The sequence below is a fragment of the Eptesicus fuscus genome, chromosome 12 (assembly GCF_027574615.1).
Source record: "Eptesicus fuscus isolate TK198812 chromosome 12, DD_ASM_mEF_20220401, whole genome shotgun sequence".
Lineage (NCBI taxonomy): Eukaryota > Metazoa > Chordata > Mammalia > Chiroptera > Vespertilionidae > Eptesicus > Eptesicus fuscus.
Window position 1 is genome coordinate 37,397,701 of NC_072484.1, and position 20,026 is coordinate 37,417,726.

The following is a 20,026-nucleotide window of genomic DNA, read 5'->3' on the forward strand; positions in this document are numbered from 1 at the left end:
AGAAGATGACCTTTGAGCTGGGGCTTAAGGCTTGAGTAGGATCTCTCTAGCTGGAATGAAGGGGGAAAGGAAAGTGAGCTGCTATTCATGGTAGCACTAGATGTATTTACCCAGTTCCAAGGAATCATTTAAATAACTCCTGGGTCCCTTTTCGAATCTTCTCTGACTCCCTTATTGATTTTCCCCATAGCAAGGTTTTCAGACCCTTTACTATCCTGTTCATGCATTATCTAGATTGTAATGTCTTTTATTTTTAATCTTTTGTTTGTTTATTTAGAACCACCGGGATTGGGTCTAAACGGGCAGTCGGACATCCTTCTCACAATCCAAGACTGCTGGCTCCCAACTGCTCGCCTGTCTGCCTTCCTGATTGCCCCTAACCGCTTCTGCCTGCCAGCCTGATCACCCCCTAACCATTCCCATGCCAGCCTGATGGATGTCTAACTGCTCCCCTGCCAGCCTGTTTGCCACCAACTTCCCTCCTCTGCTGGCCTGGTCACCTCTAACTGTCCTCCCCTGCAGGGTTGATCGCCCCCAACTGCCCTCCCTTGTAGGCCTGGTCCCTCTCAACTGCCCTCCCTTGCAGGCCTGGTGCCTCCCAACTGCCCTCCCCTGCTGGCTTGATCACCCACAACTGCCTTCCCTTGCAGGCCTGGTCCCTCCCAACTGCCCTCCCCTGCTGGCCATCTTGTGGTGGCCATCTTATGTCCACATGGGGGCAGGATCTTTGACCACATGGGGGCAGCCATCTTGTGTGTTGGAGTGATGGTCATTCTGCATATTACTCTTTTATTAGATAGGATAGAGGCCTGGTGCATGGGTGGGGGCCAGCTGGTTTGCCCTGAAGGGTGTCCTGGATCAGGGTGGGGGTTCCCTTGGGGCGTGGGGCAGCCTGGGCGAGGGGCCTGTGGTGGTTTGCAGGCCAGCCATGCCCCTGGCGACCCAAGCGGAGGCCCTGGTATCTGGAATTTATTTATCTTCTACAATTGAAACTTTGTAGCCTGGAGCGGAGCCAAGCCTCCTGCTTGCTCCATGGCGACAGCCATTTCTGTTGGAATTTATGTATCTTCTATAATTGAAACTTTGTAGCCTGGAGTGAAGGCCTGAGCTGGCCAGGGCTGCAGAAGCTTGGCTTCCTCCATCGCCCGGGGCAACCCTAGCCTCCTGCTCTTCCAGCTCAGTGGCTGCCACCATTTCTGTTAGAATTTATTTACCTTCTCTAATTGAAACTTTGTACCCTTGAGTGGAGGCCTGGGCCCGCCAGGGTGTGTGGAAAGCTTGGCTTCCTCAATTGCCAGGGAAACCCAAGCCTCCTTCCTGTTCTCTCTGGCCTCGGCCATCTTGGTTGAGGTTAATTTGCATACTCGCTCCGATGGGCTGGTGGGCACGGCTTGTGGGTGTCGCGGAGTGATGGTTAATTTGCATATTACTCTTTTATTAGCTAGGGTTATTTTGACTTTAAACAAAGGTTTCTAATTGCTCATACTCTTTGGTTCAACCAGTTATGGATATACCTATCTGTACTACCATTCATCCATATTTCTCCATGTTCCTGCTTGAGTAACTTTGTGAAATGTCTTGATGAGATAAAGGTACATAACAAGTATTGTAAACCCCTCACCTTAAATCAGCAGTAACAATAACAAGGGATTACAACCAACTGGGCATGACTTGTTCTGTATGATAACTGCTAGCTTCTAGTGTTCTCCTTTTCTCCCCCCTAGGTAGGTGCATAAGCATATCTTTTTGCCAAATTTAAGTTAGATCTTTTTAAATAAAATATTATAAATAGAGTTGAAGTCTCCTGATACCCTCCCCTAATCCCTTTTTATTATATATCCCTCCCTAATCCAATTTCTTTGTTATCCTTCTTAGAAGTAGTTATTATCTTGAAATTGGTGATTATTATTGCCATACATTTTTTTACTATTACCACTTAGTATGCATCCATTGATATTTGAAAATTTCTTTTCTTTTTTCTCATTACAAATATGCTCCAGTGAACATTTGTTAAGTATTTCCTTGTATATATGTCTGAGAATTACTCTAATAATTGTACCTAGGGGTAGAATTGTTGGGATAGTCATAACCTGTATGTTTCTTAAGTGTTATTAGGTATCACAAATTAGTTCTGTACTCATTTTCACTTCTTCCATTCAGTACCCATTTCTACTCCTTCCACTCAAGAGAGTTTTAACAGTTCCTATTTCTCCATATCCTCAACAACATATGGTATTGTCAGATTTTAATTTTTTTTATTTTTGTCAACCTGATTATATCTAATGGTTTTTATGTGCATTTCTCTAATTACTTTTTGAAGATTTAATTTACTTAAAGACAGTTATCCACCTCTGGCAACCATGAATCTGTTGTCTGTATTTATGAGCTCTTTTTTTTATATTTATAGGTATAAATATATTTCTCTCTATATATAGATTAGATATAGACATAGATACATATATATAAGATTTCACATATAAGAGATGTCATATAGTATTTGTCTTTCTCTGTCTGATTTATTTCATTTAGTATAATGCCCTCGAAGTCCATGCATGTTTTGCAAATGGGAAGATTTCACTCTTTTATGGCTCAATAATATCCGTGTGTGTGTGTGTGTGTGTGTGTGTGTGTGTATGTGTGTGTGTGTGTGTGACAATTTCTTTCTTCATTCATCCATCAGTGGGCACTTAAGTTCTTTCCATATCTTGGCTGTTGGAGATAATGCTGCAATAAACATGGGAGTACATGCATCTTTCAAGTTATGTTTTCATTTTCTTTGGATAAATACCCAGAAGTGGTATTGCTGGATCATGTAATTCTATTTTTAATTGCTTAAAAAACCTCCATACTATTTTCCATAGTGGCTACGCTAATTTACATTCCTACCAACAGTGCACAAGTGTTCTCTTTTCTCCACATCCTAACCAACACTTGTTATTTCTAGTCTTTTTGGTAATAGCCATTCTAACAGGTGTGAAGTGATAATCTTAAAATGTTTCGACTTGCATTTCCCTGATGATTAATGATGTACAGTATCTTTTCACATACCTCTTGGCCATGTGAATGTCTTCTTTGGAAAAATGTCTATTTAGATCTTCTGCCCATTTAAAAAATTAGATTATTTGTTTGCTATTGAGTTGCATGAGTTCTTTACATATTTTAGATATTAGGCCCTTTTCAGATACATGATTTGCAAATATTTTCTTCCAATCAGTAGGCTGACTTTTCATTTTGTTGATAGTGTCCTTTGTTTTGCACAAACTTTTTAATTTGATGTAGTTTCACTGGTTTATTTTTTATTTTGGTGTTAAATAAAAAAAAATCATCATTAAGATCTTTGTCAAGAAGCTTACCACATACGTTTTTTTTCTAGGAGTTTTATGACTTCAAATCTTACATTCTCTTTAATCCATTTTGAGTAGATTTTAGTGTATGGTATAAGATAGTGGTCTAGTTTCATTCTTTTGCATGTAGTTGTCCAATTTTCCTATCACCATTTATTGAGGATACTGTTCTTTATTGTATATTCTTATCTCCTTTGTTGTAAATTATTTGACCTTATATGTGTGGGTTTATTTCTGGGCTCTCTACTCTGTTCTATTGATCCATGTGTCTGTTTTTTATGCCAATACCATATGTTTTAATCCTTCAGCTTTATTTTTCTTTCTCAATATTGTTTTGGTTATTTGGAGTTTTCATGTGCATTTCCATGATTTCTAGTTAGGTTGGGTCCCTTTTAGTATGCTTATGGATGACTCAGTATTTTTTTCTTTTTTATTATAATTGTGATTATATTCCTTGTCAAAAGTTGATTTTAAGCAATTCTGAAAGTCTGTTGTATATATATATATATATAGGACTTTGCATTTGGCAATCATTAAGAGAAATTGAATCTTAGGCTCTGTTTTCTTTTCAAAGTGCAAGTCATCAAAAAAATATTTTTTTGTTAATCCTCACCTGAGGATATTTTTTCCATTGCTTTTCAGAAAGAGTGGAAGAGAGGGAAGGACGGAAAGAGAGAAAGAGAGAGCTGGAGAGGGAGGGAGAGAAAGAGGAAGAGAGAAAAATGGATGGGGGAAAGACACATCAACTGGTTGCCTCCTGCATGTGCCCCCATGGGGACTGGGGTGTGAACCCACAACCCAGGTATGTGCCTTTGACTGGAAGTCAAACCCGCAACCCTTCGGTATGTGGACTGACACTTTAACCACTGAGCAACACCAGCCAGGGCAAGTAATTTTTTAAATGACTTAGCTAACATCATGTGACTCTTAAGTGATTCACCAGAACCCTGATTTTTCTGATTATTGGTCTGCTGTTCTTTGCATTGTACTATGTTGCTTCTTTTAGATCAGTGTAATTGTTATTGTTTTAGATCAGTGTAATTCTGTTATTGTTTTAGATCAGTGTAATTCTGTTATTGTTTTCGGGCTCATGTCTAATATTCCCTCCAGTACATAATATGTTCAAGTTCTGTTAGGTCAGTAAACACTTCCTGAGTGAGTGAATGAAAGATAATGGTTCTGATGTAGCTGACAAAACATTCATAAGTCTCCTAAAATGGAGGTAGTTTATTTCTAAAATTTTACCCGTGCCTCTGTTAGCCTTGATAAATAAAGAAACCAAATCAATATTTAGCTTTCTGATATAGCTTCAGAATTAATCAGAGACGATGTCAAAGTAAATCATGGATGCTAAAGTATAGCTTATACTTCTAAAAAAGAAACCTACACACCCTTTGGAGGTGATATGAATATATATTCAGGCTTTAACAAGGAGTAAGAATTTTTTTGGTAGGAAAATTGATTAAGTAGAGTCTTCATGACTAGTCATTTAAATCATAAATCATATCCATTTTATTTATCAGCCAATTAGATTGTGAATCATAAGTGAAACTGTTGGTGATTTTAATTTTTAATACATTGATTCCACCTCTCCTCCCCATTGTGGATATTGATAAAACCCACATATTTCAGTAATTATTGTGGTCTCAGTACTTATACTTTTTTTATTGGTAATTAAGTAAATGAGGCTTTGAGATTTTGAGGAATTTGGGGCATGTGGTTTTTCTTCCAGAAAAAAAGGTACTATATTGCCATGATTCATTGATTTTTTTTTTAATGTCTTAAGTGTTGTAGAGGCATAATACATAATTATATATGATATCTGAAATTTTCACTAGGATATTTCTTAAAAGTATGATTATAATTCCTTACATTGGTACAGCACTTTGTAGTTTACACAGGGCCCCTTTATCATCATATCAATCCTTTGAAATGGGTTAGAATATTCTGTGTCTGATGACTTTGATCCCTAGTTATGAACTTTGGCTGATGGTAGTTATAGTATTAGAGATTGTGAGCTTTTTTCAGTTCTGGTGCCTTAAGCAAATTTGCAAGGGATCCCTGATGTTAACTTTGGCAGGTTTCATGCCTGCAAATATTGATTGAGCTAGAAGTCTTAGTTGTAAAATGTCACCAGTGAATGTGCAGCCAGAAAAGGCAAGGGAAAACTCATTACTGCAGCTCATCTGTAACTTCTGGGTCAGGCCACTCACTACCGTTTGGTAAAAATTAATGTTTGAAAACTCCCTTTTATTCTGACAAAATATAATCAGGCAAGGTTAACAGCAGATGATTCTGAGCATTTCAAATTGGTTAGATCAATCCTATAGGCTTGGGCTTGTGACATTCATAGGTCTGATTATCTTAAGAGACATCAGAAAGCTTTAAAATGATGAAATCCCCAAATAATGGTAGGAAGGAATTTAATTATGTATAAACTCCCTCCTCTATTGCATGCCTTCCCCCATATTGAAAGTGTTTATTCTGAAAAAGAAAAGGCAGTGAGAGAGGAAGAAAGAAATAATGTAAGGGTGAGACTAACCTGTCTTATTTCACTTTAAGGAGAAAGATTAGGGACCAGAGAAGAAATTGTAAGTTGAAAGGTTTCTCCTCAATTTAATGAACTGAGTGATCCAAAGATAGAGGGGACATAATTTAGGGAGGAAATTAAGTTTCTGGTCTCTGGAAATGTTTGGAAAACCCCAGCCTGTGTGTAGAAGAGATGTTTTAAAGGGGATTCACACCTCAGATAGGTGATTGGGTCAGATCAAGGATTCCTAAAGTCTGAAATGTCTCAAGTGCCTCCGAATTACTGTAAGACGATGTGAATCCAGATGTACAAAAGAATTTTCTGTAGAATGAATCTCAATCTCAAAGGTAGTAAATTGCCAACATCTCTCTCAAAATCAGTATCTCCATCCCCCTCTCATAAATGTGGGTGTTACAAACACAGATTCAATGAAAAGTATTACCAAATAGATAGTACTGCATTTGTTTGTTGTCATTGTATCTTTTCTCAATATTGCGTTCTAAAAAGTGCAGCAGGAGGTGAGGTCTGTCAAATATTTTGACAGTAAAAAAAGGACCCTCATTTTATTTGTTTGTTTTGTTTTTTGTTAATCCTCACCCGAGGATATTTTTCCTTTGATTTTTTTTAGGGAGAGTGGAAGAGAGAGGGAAAGACAGAGAGAAACATCGATGTTAGAGAAGCACATCGATTGGTTGCCTCCTGCACAAACCCTGACCAGGGCCTGGGGCCGGGAGGAGCCTGCACAAGGAGATATGTGCCCTTGACTGGAATTGAACCCAGGACCCTTTAGTCTGCAGGCCAACACTCGATCCACTGAGCCAAACCGCACCCTCATTTTAAAATCTATGAATGGTAAACACCCTTTTGGACCTTGAGGCTCTTTGATTTTGAATTGGATGTTCCAAAGAGGTAGAAAACTACATGTATTGTTTTGGGCCACACTACTCGCACTTTAGAAACATTACTCCTTGTGTGCATACATATATCTATATATATAAAAGCCTAAGTGACCGTTAGGACTGAACGACCAGAACGACTGGTCAACCAGTCGCTATGACATGCACTGACCACCAGGGGGCAGACATTCAACGCAGGAGCTGCCCCCGGTGGTCAGTGCGCTCCCACAGTGGGAGCGCTGCTCAGCTGACTGACCCATCCCGGCAGCCCACTGGCCCAGCAGCAGCCACTCACTCCTTCAGTAGTCCTGCAGGTCCAGTCTCCAGAGAATGGGCCAGGCACTGATGGACCAGCACCACTGGCCTCCTGGAAGTCGGCCTCAGGCACTGCAGCTGCTTCCCCTCCCTAGATGCTCCGTAAGGAAGAAAGGATATAAAAGTGGCTGCCAGGTGGCTCCCGACAACCTGTGCGAACCTCAGCAGGACGGATTCGGATCCCAGACCAGCAAGGGCATCCCACCGCCCCCTCCAGAGGGCCGATTGTGTCCCGGCCCCCACCCCCACCTCCATGGATACCCCACCTGTGCATGAATTTGTGCACCGGGCATAGTATATACATAAATGTCTGTGTGAAAGTGGCTATTGTTTCCAGTTTATAGATTGAGAAAACTCAAAAGAAGGTAAGTTACTTTCCAGGGCTGCTAAATTAGAGGGACCAGATTTGCATTTAGGAAAATCTGACTCCAAACTCATTGTTCATGCATGATATCACCATTGCAAACAGGTTAGGAATGTCTAGTTAGTATGGTGGATAAGGGAAAGCACTGTATTGGGAATTAGAGGTCTTGTACTATTGGGCACCCCACCGTTGCTTAAACTCACTGGGCTCAGATTTCCCTATACCTATACAAAGAGGGATAAACTATATTATTTTTTTTAGTTGAAAATCTTTATTATTGTTTGATATTTAGGAAATAGCTCTTCATGCCTCCACTTGGAAGGCTCTTCTGAAGTTGTCTGAGGTTTTTGGTCCAGGGTAAAGAATTTATAGTTTATTATAAGGATATAGAAGATTTACTTTGACTTTTTCTATTTCCTTAATAGAATTGAACAAATTTTTCTTCTATTAATGTGAAAGTACATTTTATGAAAATTACCCCCTTTCTTAGCCAGGTAACATGGAATATTGAGCTATATTTAGATGCTCCCCCCACAGCACACATCTACACTGTTATATCCTGGTACAAATGTGCTCTTTACATTAATAATTGCACTGTGTGTTTTCATAATTTATCATAATGATACCATTATAGAAGTCCCTTTCCTCCCCTCCACCCTCAAGTCTAATTGAGGTCGAGACAGACTATAAATGTGATAATATAGATTGCATGCTTAGAGGAAATAGAGTTGGTTTCATAGTGGAGTTTTAATTTAGGATTCATTCTGGTGATGTAGCCTCTTCCTATGGTACATTACTTTGAGCCCAATATAACTGCATGTTCCCACAGCCCCTCATTATAGCTACAGCCTCTCACTGCTTTTTAATTAAAAAAAAAAATAGGGAGAGAGGGAAAAATGAAACCTAAAGCTTAGGTTGGATATTGTCTAGGTACACAGGGAGTATCCTAGGCAGATTGCTTATTTAATTTTTTAACTCTTTCAAAGATTTCATGGAGTTGTTCTGATTTTTGTTTTCAGGGAATGGATGGTATATATACAGGGGATGCCAAAAGTAGGTTTACAGTTGTGAGTGTGCAAAACACAGAGTTTATTCTTATATTGTTATTTTTTTTAATTATTGTATTTATTTTTGTTACAACTATAAACCTACTTTTACTCACACTTGTATGTGTGTGTGTGTGTGTGTGTGTGTGTGTGTGTGTGTAACCATCCATCACACTCTCTCACACACACAATAGGCATTAAGAGTTTGGAAAGTAAAGGCATCATATATATAATCTTGAAGCTTACTATACGCTTTGAGCAAGTGGGAATCCTTTATGTATCCTAGAAAGGCTACCAGCTGTGTGGTGGGATGGTGGCAATGCTTAGTGAGCACTTATACCGCTCACCACCTAGTGGGAGTAAGGCAGGGAATGTGGAAGATTGTAATAGTTCTTAAAGGCTGCTGTTCTGGCACATCAGAAGTTAAGAGTTAATCTTTTTTTCTCTAGTCCTGTAGAAGCAGAAGCAGAGAAATGACTTTATTAAGCACAGTTTCTTTTGTCATTCCTTCATCTTGAGGGATTCCATATACCTTTCAGATACCAAAACAAGTTAATCTCCAAAGGTGACTGGTAAGAATGGCTTAATCCTTTTGGGATTGGTTGTGTAAGACACAGGAGAGCTTGGGCCTGAGCTGTTGACCTCTGCGTCAGACTGTGAGTGTTATATTCCCTTTCTAGATTCGGGCCCTTGGGCTCTTCTGTAGGAAATCAGTTTGACAGCTCTGAGGTTCTTTCCTGCTTACACATTCTTGCTTTCTATTGTATAACTGATCACTCTCTCAGTGGTGAATATTGATAAATATAATCTAGAAGTTTCTTTCTGGGTCAGGGTATTGTTAGCTTCACAGTTTTTAGTGGGGGCCTTTCACAAACGACTTTTGCTTTTATGAATCCCGATTTCATTCAGTGTTGCTGGAAAGACAGTTCCATTTTGTCTTTATTTAGGGACAGGAACCCCTCAGATGAAAATCACCTGGACCTGTACTGTCCAGTATGGTAGCCACTAGCTACATATGGCTGCTGGGCTCATGAAATGGGGCTCCATCTGTGTGGCAATACACCCATCATAAATATAAAATATGTCTACCGAATTCTAAAGACATAATATGAATAAAAAGGATGTAAAATATCACATTAGTAGTTTTTTATACATGTTGAAATGATAATATTTTGTACATACTGCATTAAATAAAATATATTATTAAAATTAATTTCACCTGTTTCTTTTTATTTTTTTTAAATGTGGCTACTAAAAAATTTAAAATTACCTCTATAATCTGCATTATATTTTGATCGGACAGACCTAGATTGCAAAGCAGTGTTTGTCTTATTTACACTTATGTCTGCAGTGCCCCAACTTATACATAGTTGACACTTAATAAATACTTGTTAAAGAAATGAATCCTAATCTTTATTATTTAGAGTGGTCAAATTTCAGAAATAAGTAGGAACCTCTCTATTTGGAGTGTTAGTATCTAGAAAAGAGACAGTTGAGGGTTGAGAAGTAAAGAACAGAAGTTCTTAAAATTTTGCCTTGGGAGAGAAAAGTGGTGAAATAAAATGTGTCAGTGCTTTTGAACGGCTTACCCATCTCTTGAAGAGGAAAGTGATATGTTGGTGAAGGAGCCATAACCGAGCATCCTAATGGGTTCGCTCTCCTCTGCCACAGAGTTGTCCTGAGAAGAGCGAAAGCTGAATAAATACCCTGTGTGAGGGGGAATGGAGTTGGAAAAACAGTTGGAGAACCTAAAGGTTGCCCTGTTAGAGATGTGTGCTTAGACTATTCATAAAGATCAACAAAGCTGTTCTTGTCTCAAGAATCCATACTGGCCCTGTCTGTCCTTGTGTCCCCACTTAGGCATTACCCTAGAGCAGTGGTCGGCAATCCGCGGCTCGCGAGCCACATACGGCTCTTTGGCCCCTTGAGTGTGGCTCTTCCACAAAATACCACGTGCGGGCGCGCACGTACAGTGCGATGAAAACTTTGTGGCCCATGCGCAGAAGTCGGTTTTCGGCTCTCAAAAGAAATTTCAATCGTTGTACTATTGATATTTGGCTCTGTAACTAATGAGTTTGCCGACCACTGCCCTAGAGGAAGCCTGGGACTGCTGCTGGGCCCGTGGGTTACTTGAGGACCCTTCAAGCCTTGGAATTGTTTAATAAATTATTTATTGAATGAATGGTTTAAAAAATACTACGTTAACTCAGCCAAGGTCTTGTATAACTTATTTTTATGGGTATATGTTCTTGCCTGAAAGTTCCTCAGATCTGTCTCAGGGAATCAGGGTTGATTAGCAAGAACCCAGAGATCAGGTTCAACTTTCAGAAGGCGCCAGGTTGTCTTTGCAAGAGTTTATTAAAGGCTCTCCGGCATCCTGTCCCTCTGCTTATAAAATAGAACTGGTAACTACTTCTCTTCCCCAGAGACATAGTGAAGATTAAAGTAGGTGCTTTAAGTTCTGCAGAAGGAAAGTGCTATTTCAGTGGAAATTATTAGAGGTAAAAATGAAACTCCTCCCGATCTCTGAAATGTTTGTTTTAAAGAAGTGGATTGGCAGATGTGTTCAAAAGAGACATAGCCAGTTTCTTTCTATTTTGCATCTTAACTGTGGCATTATTTGGCTTTCTCCTTTTAACTGTGGTCCACTACCTGTTCTCTCTGCCCTCAGCAATAAACAATACAGAAATCTCCTTTCTGGGGAGAACTGTAGAACTCATGCTTTGACTTGGCTGCTGCAGCAGGCTCATGCTAATCAGAATCACAGCAGGGCTTGTTTTATGAGCCTGAAAGAATTAGTGCTCCCTGGGGCTGAAGTTCCTTACCTGCTGGGGAACTACAGATTTCTAGTTTGGAGCCTGCTCTCTTTGAGGATCAAGCTACCTTTCTTTCCCCTTCTCACATGAAAACCACCACCTTATTTTTCTTGTAGTCCATGTTTACTGGCAAGTTGATTTCTTTTTTCTTTTTTAAAATAATGATGATAATCAATTTTTATATTTATGGAAATAGGATGTGATCATATGAAATGATAATCTATCTCAAGGAGACTAGGAACAGAGTGAAAATTAGCAGGTGGTACCCCGCAAACCAAATTGTCTAATGTGAGTTTTCTAAGTAATGTCATATGCTTAAACTTATTGAAGCACCTGGTATGTGGAACCAGCAGGGTACATGAATATAGCAGGGGATGACTTTGCATCACTGGGATAGTAGATTTCAGTAACAGTATGGGTTATAAGTCACAGTGAGATATGTAGCATGTATAATAGAAATTTGTCTATCATTACCAAACAACTTAGCAAGCTGGCAATGAATGTGACCTTCTATTTTCTTTGGAAATAGCGTACCATAGGGTGGTGAAGGCTTGGGGCTGGGAGCGGGTGTGCGCTAGAAGGGGTGAATGCGGGGGGCGGGGAAGGGGATCATATGTAATATTTTCAACAATAAAATAATTTAAAAAAGACACAGCATACCATATCACACCTACTGTAAGTTGGTTATTATAACAGATAAAGAAAAGCTTACTTGAGGAGCCTAATGCAAATGTTTTATGTTGGGGAAGACAGAATCATGTGTATTACCTCATAGTAAAAATGTTTACATTTGTGTAGTACTATTATAGTTTAGAGTTCTTCCACCTTTTGGTACAAATTTCACGAATATGTTTTGGGAATCTAATGACTATAGTTAACAGTTCTGTATTGTATATTTGAAAGTTGCTAAGAGAGTACTTAAATGTCACCCCCCCCCCTCCAAAACACACACACAAAAAAAACTGGTAATTATATGAGGTGATGAAGGTGTTAACTAACCTTATTGTGGCAGTCATTTTGTATATGTATGTGAGTCATCATCCTGTTGTACACCTTAAACTTACACAGTACTATAGTCAATTATATCTCAGTAAAGCTAGAAAAATATAAAATAAATAGTAAACACACACACAGAAGTATCTTTTTGAAGTTCATAGGGAAAAGGGTTATCTCCATTTGCAGATGAGGAAACTAAGGCTTAGAGAGGGTAAAGGAGAAGGCCAAAGTTGTACCAGCCGTAACTTGAGCTGAATGGAGTCATCAGGCTGCTTAATGTCTATTGCAGTGTTGTTTCTCCTCAACTAGGAAGCCCATTTCAGTAGTGCCCTGTTTTATTCCAATTTAGTGGAAGGCAGCCATAAGAACTCCATGAATTGCAGTGTTAAAGGCAAATGAGGTCTCACCAGTACAAGGGAAAGCCCAGGACTAGAGGTCAGGAAGTGCCAATTCTGTTTTCAGTGCTACTGCTGGTTTTATGACCTTGGATAAAACTTGACCTCTGGGCCTTACTCTCCTCTTGTGTAAAGTAGGAATTTGGAGTGCAGTAGACCCTTGGAAGTTATACATGTAATATTCTCTGAACTACTCTGAGTGACTGTAATCTTTTTTAGACATGAATTAAAACTATGTGCTAAGGGATTGGTGATTTATATGTATTAAAGTCACCTACAAAGTAGTGTCCCCATCTCAAAGTGGTTCTCTTCCCTATGATTTCTGTACGCATAGGAACCTTTGTGAAGTGGTGAAACTTTGCATATTGAATAAATTCTGTAAAAAAAAAAAAAAAAGGCCAGCTACTTTATAGGTGACTTTAATCATGTATTTATAGAACCGTTAAGTATTTGAATAATTCCTCTTAGAGGTATTTTGTGGCAGAAATTGTATGGTGTGGTGCTTTTCAGTTGGGGAATTCTTGAAAGCGTTAGAATATTTGCTATGTATGCCTTTCCTCATCTTTTCCAACTCTAAAATCCTGTGTTTATTTTTTCTCTTTCTCAGCCCAACAGGGGCACAAAACGTCCCCGGGATGATGAAGAGGAAGAGCTGAAAATGCGTCGGAAACAAGCTGGTACTCGAGAACGTGGCCGCTTTCGGGAAGAGGAAATGACTGTGGTAGAAGAAGCAGATGATGACAAAAAAAGGCTGCTTCAGATTATTGACAGAGAGGGTGAGGAGGAAGAGGAAGAGGTAAGGTGGCAGAAGTGGGCTGGTTGCTGAGATGGCTGGCCCTGACATAGTTTCTATAGAGTGTAATTTTGGGTCAAATTTATACCTTTTCTGACCTCCCTAGCTTAATCTATAAAATGGGGTTAAGAATACTTATTTCACAGTGTTGACATGAAGGTTAAGTGGGATAATGGAGTTGGGGAAGCATTTGAAAAGTGTAAAGAACATTACAGATAGAGTGTGTGTGTGTGTGTGTGTGTATGTGTGTGTGTGTGTGTGTTTTATATTTTTATTGATTTCAGAAAGGAAGAAAGAGGGAGAGAGAGATTGAAACATCAATGATGAAAGAGAATCATTGATCGGCTGCCTCCTGCACACCCCTCATTGGGGATCAAGCCCGCAACCCAAGGATATGCCCTTGACCGGAATCGAACCCGGGACCCTCTAGTCTGCAGGCCAATGCTCTATCCACTGAGGCAAACCAGCTAGGGCACAGATAGCGTTTTAACATTATTCTGGATTATGTGTTATAATCAAGGCCCAAGCACTGAACTGTGGGGCTACTGGTATTGACTGTAGAGGGTCAAGACTGGTATTGACTGTAGAGGGTCAAGGAGGCTTTCTAGACCAGCAGTCGCCAACCTTTAGGACCTCACGGACCACTGGTTGGCGACTGCTGCTCCAAAGGTTTCCTTAAACCAGCGGCCGCTAACCTTTCCGAACTCATGGACCACCAGTAGTCCACGGACCACCGGTTGGCGACCGCTGTTCTAGACCATACTGAGGACACACAGGGGTCAGGGAGGCTTTCTAGACCATACTAAGGACACATAGTAGGTGCTTCCATTTTTAAATGTAGTTAATAGTCTTCGAAAGAAGAGTAGAACTTTATCGAACAAGTGGAAGATGGGCTTTTCAGGAAGTTGAAATAGCATTAGCAAAGTAGTAAAAGTGGAGAAGTTCGGGGGAGCTAAGGGATTAGGTATTTAGGTGTTACTGAAGAAACACAGTTTAGGGAAAGAGATGCCATTCAATTGCTTTGCCTCAAGATTCCTTTGCACTCCTTCCTGCCTCTGGACCTTTTTCTGTGCCCTCTGTTGGAATGCTCTTCTTGCCCTAATGAAGAACCACTCTTTGCATGGCTGGTTTCCTCTCATTCAGGTCTTAGTTCTGGTGTTTCCTCCTTGGAGAAGTCTTTCCTGTCTCTGAGGTGGCCCCGCAAGTCATTCTCTCATTCTGTTATCACTTTATTCTGTGCGTTCTCTTCACAGCATTTACCAGGATCTGAAATTTCTGTTTGTTTACTCACTTGCTGTCCCCTCCTGGCCTCCTGTGAAACCAGGGACTGGCTCTGTTTTGTTCACAGCTCAGAGCACTCAAGAGCAATGCCTAGCTCTTGGTAGACCCTTAATAAATATTTATTGAATGAATAAAAGAACGAAGCTGAAAAGGGTAGAGGTAAAATATCAGCGATTAAAAATGAAATGACCATGCCTTTGTGTCTTTTTAAATCCTTAAGTGTTAACTTGTATGTTATTTCATTCTGGCATTTTGTTCAATATGAATTATGGAAATAGATTCTTAAGAGCCAGCTGGTTTTTGGTTCCCTCAAAGACATGATGCTAAGTTTGGATTTAAAAAATGAAGCTGGAGTGTGAATCTAAGAGGGAAAAAAATTGATTCATATTTCACCAAGGTTTTTACTGTGTTATGATAATAACTCTCATTAGCATTTATATCAGAGCTAATTCAGGGGTCTGCCCCTAAAAGATGGTGACACTTTGGAAATCTGTGGTGGGGAAACAGTCCCAAATTTCCTCTCTGAGGGCAGCAGCCCTACCAGGCTTTTAGACAGTCAGTGTGTATAGCATAACCTCCCTCCATCCCTCCATCCCTCCATCCCTCCATCCCTCCATTCCTCCGTCCCTCCGTCCCTCCCTTCTTCCATCCCTCCATCACTTCCCTCTCTCCCTCCTTTCTTACTAGCTTCTGCTCAATCTGTAAGCGCTGCAGCAGCAGTTAATTGGCAGGTGTAATTCCTGTGTAGGGCAAGGCTTGTACTGGAGGATTAGGATAGTAGCTGTCATGGGTAAGTGGTTTCTAGCCTGAGAGACAGAAATGTAATGTGAGACCAGCCCTTCTGTTAAGGGACAGGGAAAAAGATCGCTTTGTAAAAATGACACATGGAAGGCTACAAGTTCAAGAGTTATTTTCTCACTGCCACCAAAGTCCCATTTGATGAAAAGCAAGTGATGTTTGCCCTGTTAAGTCACGTGAACTTGTAAAATATTATTGTCCTTTTTGTGCTACATCACCAGCATTCATCTTTCTGAAGTCTCCCTCTGGTTCCTGACGTTGAGCTATTGGAGGTTCTGCTGTAGCTGATGACTAAGACTGATAATTCAGTTTCCTCTAGTGTTGGAGAGAAATTAAAGGAGGGAAGCCAAACCTTGGAGAGGCTAAGGCCGGGAATCCTATGAGAGCCGTATTAACACTAATAGGTTTTTTTTCCTACAGGGCAGGCAAGATGTTAGCCAAGGGAAAGAAGAGTAGTGGATGTTGAATTTGCTTGATTTAACTCTTTCCTAGAAATTTGGATTATTTTAGTTAAATCCTAGTGGTATGTTTAGGTACATCATGCTTATTACTAATAGAAAAAAACAGCTTATATCAAGATAGTGTCATATAGTTTATAAAACCATTTTAAGTACCTCATTTCTTTAGAACATTTCTCTGACCTTAGAAGATACATCTTTCTTCTTCCTTCAGCAGATCTTCACTGGATGCCAGGCACTGTGAGGGGAACTAGACAAGTAGACATGGTCCCCCAACAGGGCTATATTCCCTTGTTTTGGGTGAACAGGTTACCTGGGCGAGATCATGCCAGACCTTCCTTACATAAAGGGTGAGGCAAAAGTAGGCTTACAGTTTGTTCATATGGAAAATAATTAATAAATAATACAAGAATAAAATGTTTTGCATACTCACAACTGTACACCTACTTTTGCCCCATCCTGTATGTCATGTGAAGGATTGGAATTTTAATCTAAACTAGAGGCCCGGTGCATGAATTTGTGCACCAGTGGGGTTCCTCAGCCTGGCCTGCAGGATTTGGCTGAAGCCAGCTCTCCAACATCCCCAAGGGGTCCCAGATTACGTGAGGGTGCAGGCCAGGCCAAGGGACCCCACCAGTGCATGATTGGGTCTGGGAGGGACCTGGGAGGTTGGCCAGCTGGGGAGGGACCGCGGGAGGGGTCCAGGGCGTGTCTGGCCCATCTCTCTCAGTCCCGATTGGCCAGACCCCAGCAGCAAGCTAACCTACCGGTTAGAGTGTCTGCCCCCTGGTGATCAGTGCACATCATAGCGACCGGTTGACTGTCTGCCTCCTGGTGGTCAGTGCATGTCATAGCGACTAGTCGACTGTCTGTCGCCTGGTGGTCAGTGCACATCATAGTGAGTGGTTGAGTGGCCTTAGCATATCATTAGCATATTACGCTTTGATTGGTTGAATGGCTGACCAGACACGTAGCATATTAGGCTTTTATTGTATAGGACTAGAGGCCCAGTGCACAAAATTTATGCATGGGTGGAAAGGGTGTGTCCCTCAGCTTGGCCTGCACCCTCTCGCAATCCGGGACTGCTGGCTCCTAACCGCTCGCCTGCCTGCCTGCCTGCCTGATTGCCCCTAACATCTCTGCCTGCCTGCCTGATTGCCCCTAACCACTCTGCCTGCCTGCCTGATTGCCCCTAACCACCTCTGCCTGCCTGCCTGATCACCCCTAACTGCTCACCTGCCTGCCTAATTGCCCCTAACCGCCTCTGCCTCAGCCCCTGCTGTGGCAGCTTCGTCTGGAAGGACGTCTGGAATGACATCCAGAAGGTCATTCAGCTGTCTGGTCTAATTAGCATGTTACGCTTTTATTATTATAGATAGGGTGCCAAGTGGATGAATTCAGGAAAGCCTTAAGAGGTAGACTTGGTGAGCGTTTAAGGATTATAGTCAGCAAAGTAACATTGCATTGTGGCTAGTAAATAGTGAAGCTAGGCTCTGAGTGTCAGCTGAGCCAGGGCACTAACTTCAGTTTTTACCATGTCGGGGAACTTCTCTTTAAGCTGTAGACACTGGGGAGGGGCTGGGGTCCAATAGACTACCTGAGGTGAGGGTCCAAGAGTCATTGATAAAAATCTAAGAAATGTGTCATACCCAAAATGAAATTAGAGGTATCTTCCACTTAAAACCTAATATATGCATATCAAATTTAACAAAATAATAGCTAGCATTTTTTAGTGTACTTACAAAATTATGGGATGATTCAGGGCTTTTCAAAAGGATCTATTTCAGGGTCACTTAATAGCAATTTCTTTACCTTTAGGTGTGAGTTATGGTCAATGACTACAAAGCTATGAAGCTGAGAGTTGGGAGAGTGTTAGGCAGAGTGTAATGCAGCACATTACATTAAACTGGAAAATAAACTGAGGAGACTACATTTCTGAAATTTTTAGTGTAGATTTCTTGGGGGAAATGATTCCATCTTTTAAAAATGTATATACCTTTGTAGATATAAAGGTAAGAAAACCGTCAAACCTCTCTAGTGTATGAAGTAAGAAAAACACTGTGTAGTCTACTAGTTTTTAAATGTTTCTTCTGAGCTTCTCTAATTTTTGATGTTATATCTGGATTCCAAGAACCTGTCTGATTCCCATCTCAGCAGCCAGTAAGGAGCAGATAGTAATGTGAAAGAAAAACCATGACTATTGCTAATTAACAGCCCTACTTAAGGTCTATACAAAAATAGGCGGAGACTTGGATTTGGCTGGTGGACTATAGTTTGCTGACCCCTTCCTTGTATAGGGAAAAGATTTAAGGCCGCTGTTACTGAACAAGTTCTTTTAAATCACTGAGTGTTATCTTACCTGTACAACGAAGGAGGACAAGATAAATAGTAACTAATATGGTTGCTTACTCCAAGTCATAGAATATGCTCAAGAAATATTTGTTGACTAAATCTTTTTTTTAAAAATATATTTTATTGAATTTTTACAGAGAGGAAGAGAGAGGGATAGAGAGCTAGAAACATCGATGAGAGAGAAACATCGATTAGCTGCCTCCTGCACACCCCCCTACTGGGGATGTGCCCACAACCAAGGTACATGCCCTTGACCAGAATCGAACCTGGGACCCTTGAGTCCGCAGACTAATGCTCTATCCACTGAGCCAAACCGGTTTTGGCTGTTGACTAAATCTTAAACTAAACTTCCTGTGCTAGATGTGAGACACACAAAGTGATACAAAGTAGCATGTGATGTAGACCCTTAATCCTCATTCTGGTGGGGGAGATAAAGTATTTTCTGTACATTTAACCCAGAAAGGTGAGTGGCAGAATAGCATGTAAGGACCAATGAAAGAAGTAATGATTAGTGAATGAGAATTGTTGCATTTGTCCCTTTATACCAGGAGGAACCATTGGATGAAAGCTCAGTGAAGAAAATGATCCTTACATTTGAAAAAAGATCATACAAAAACCAAGAGTTGCGGATCAAGTTTCCAGACAATCCAGAGAAGTAAGGCTCATCTGAGGTGTTTTTTGTTTTTTGGGGTTTTTTTTTTTTTGCTTGTTTTGTCTGCTTTGGTTTTGTGATTTGGGTTAGGAGTCCCAGGACGACCCACATGTTTGGAAAATCACTAGAAGGACTCACAGGACTCAGAGTCAGTGGTACTGAGGGTATATAACCAGATCAGCAAGGGGAAAAGATACATCAGGCAGAGTCTGGAGAAACTCATGTATAGATTTCCTATGCTTTCTCCCTCCCACTGAGTGGGGTCAGGTGGACATGATCCTTTCTCCAGCAGTGAAAACATGCATGTAGTGTCTCTGTCCAGACAAGCCCGTGTGAGATTCTGGGTCTAAAGTATTTAATGAGGACGAGTCATGTAGCCATTCTCTGCCAACAACAACTACCAGAATTCCAGACTCTCTGAAGAAAGGTGGGCAAAACAACCTTATCACATAGGGAACTTTTCAAAAGCTAAAGCTTCAGATGCCAGCCTGGAACCAGGCCCTTCTAAAGATCAGGCCTGTTATGTTAACTCTCTTCATTATCCTTCTCAAGGCCCAAAGAAAACTGACCTTGGCTGCTATTAGTGATAGCTTTACTGTTGAGAAAATGTCAGAGGCTTTGGGGTTAGGCAAATATGGATGTGACTCCCACATGACCTTGAATAAGTCACTTTTCCTTTTTTAGCCTCAGGTGTGTCTCATCTGTATAAAGAAATAATACCCCCTTTACAGAATTGTGAAGATTAAGTGAAAATAATTGGAAGTGTTTGGATCAGTACCTGGTATTTAGTACATACTTATGAAATTATAGTTAATACGATAGTTACTATATTGGCTCCTCAGTGCACTGTGAAGTACTGTAATGAGGAGTCTGGTATCTCTCAGTCAGTCTTGAGTCCTAATTAAAGGGATTTTTATATTTATACAGATTTTAATATAACCCCTCGCTCCCTGTCTCCCTCCTGGGACGTATACTTTTAATGCATCTTAG

General features: G+C 40.5%; 1 protein-coding gene across 1 annotated transcript in view; it reads left to right on the plus strand.

Moving 5' to 3' along the window:
- Window positions 1-20,026, plus strand: part of CTNNBL1 (catenin beta like 1) — a 179,168-nt gene that overhangs the window by 29,232 nt on the left and 129,910 nt on the right. Inside the window, exons 2-3 of the mRNA XM_028157740.2 lie at window positions 13,310-13,498; window positions 18,933-19,039. Coding sequence (XP_028013541.2) covers window positions 13,310-13,498; window positions 18,933-19,039 — 296 coding nt within the window. The remainder of the gene's footprint in view (window positions 1-13,309; window positions 13,499-18,932; window positions 19,040-20,026) is intronic.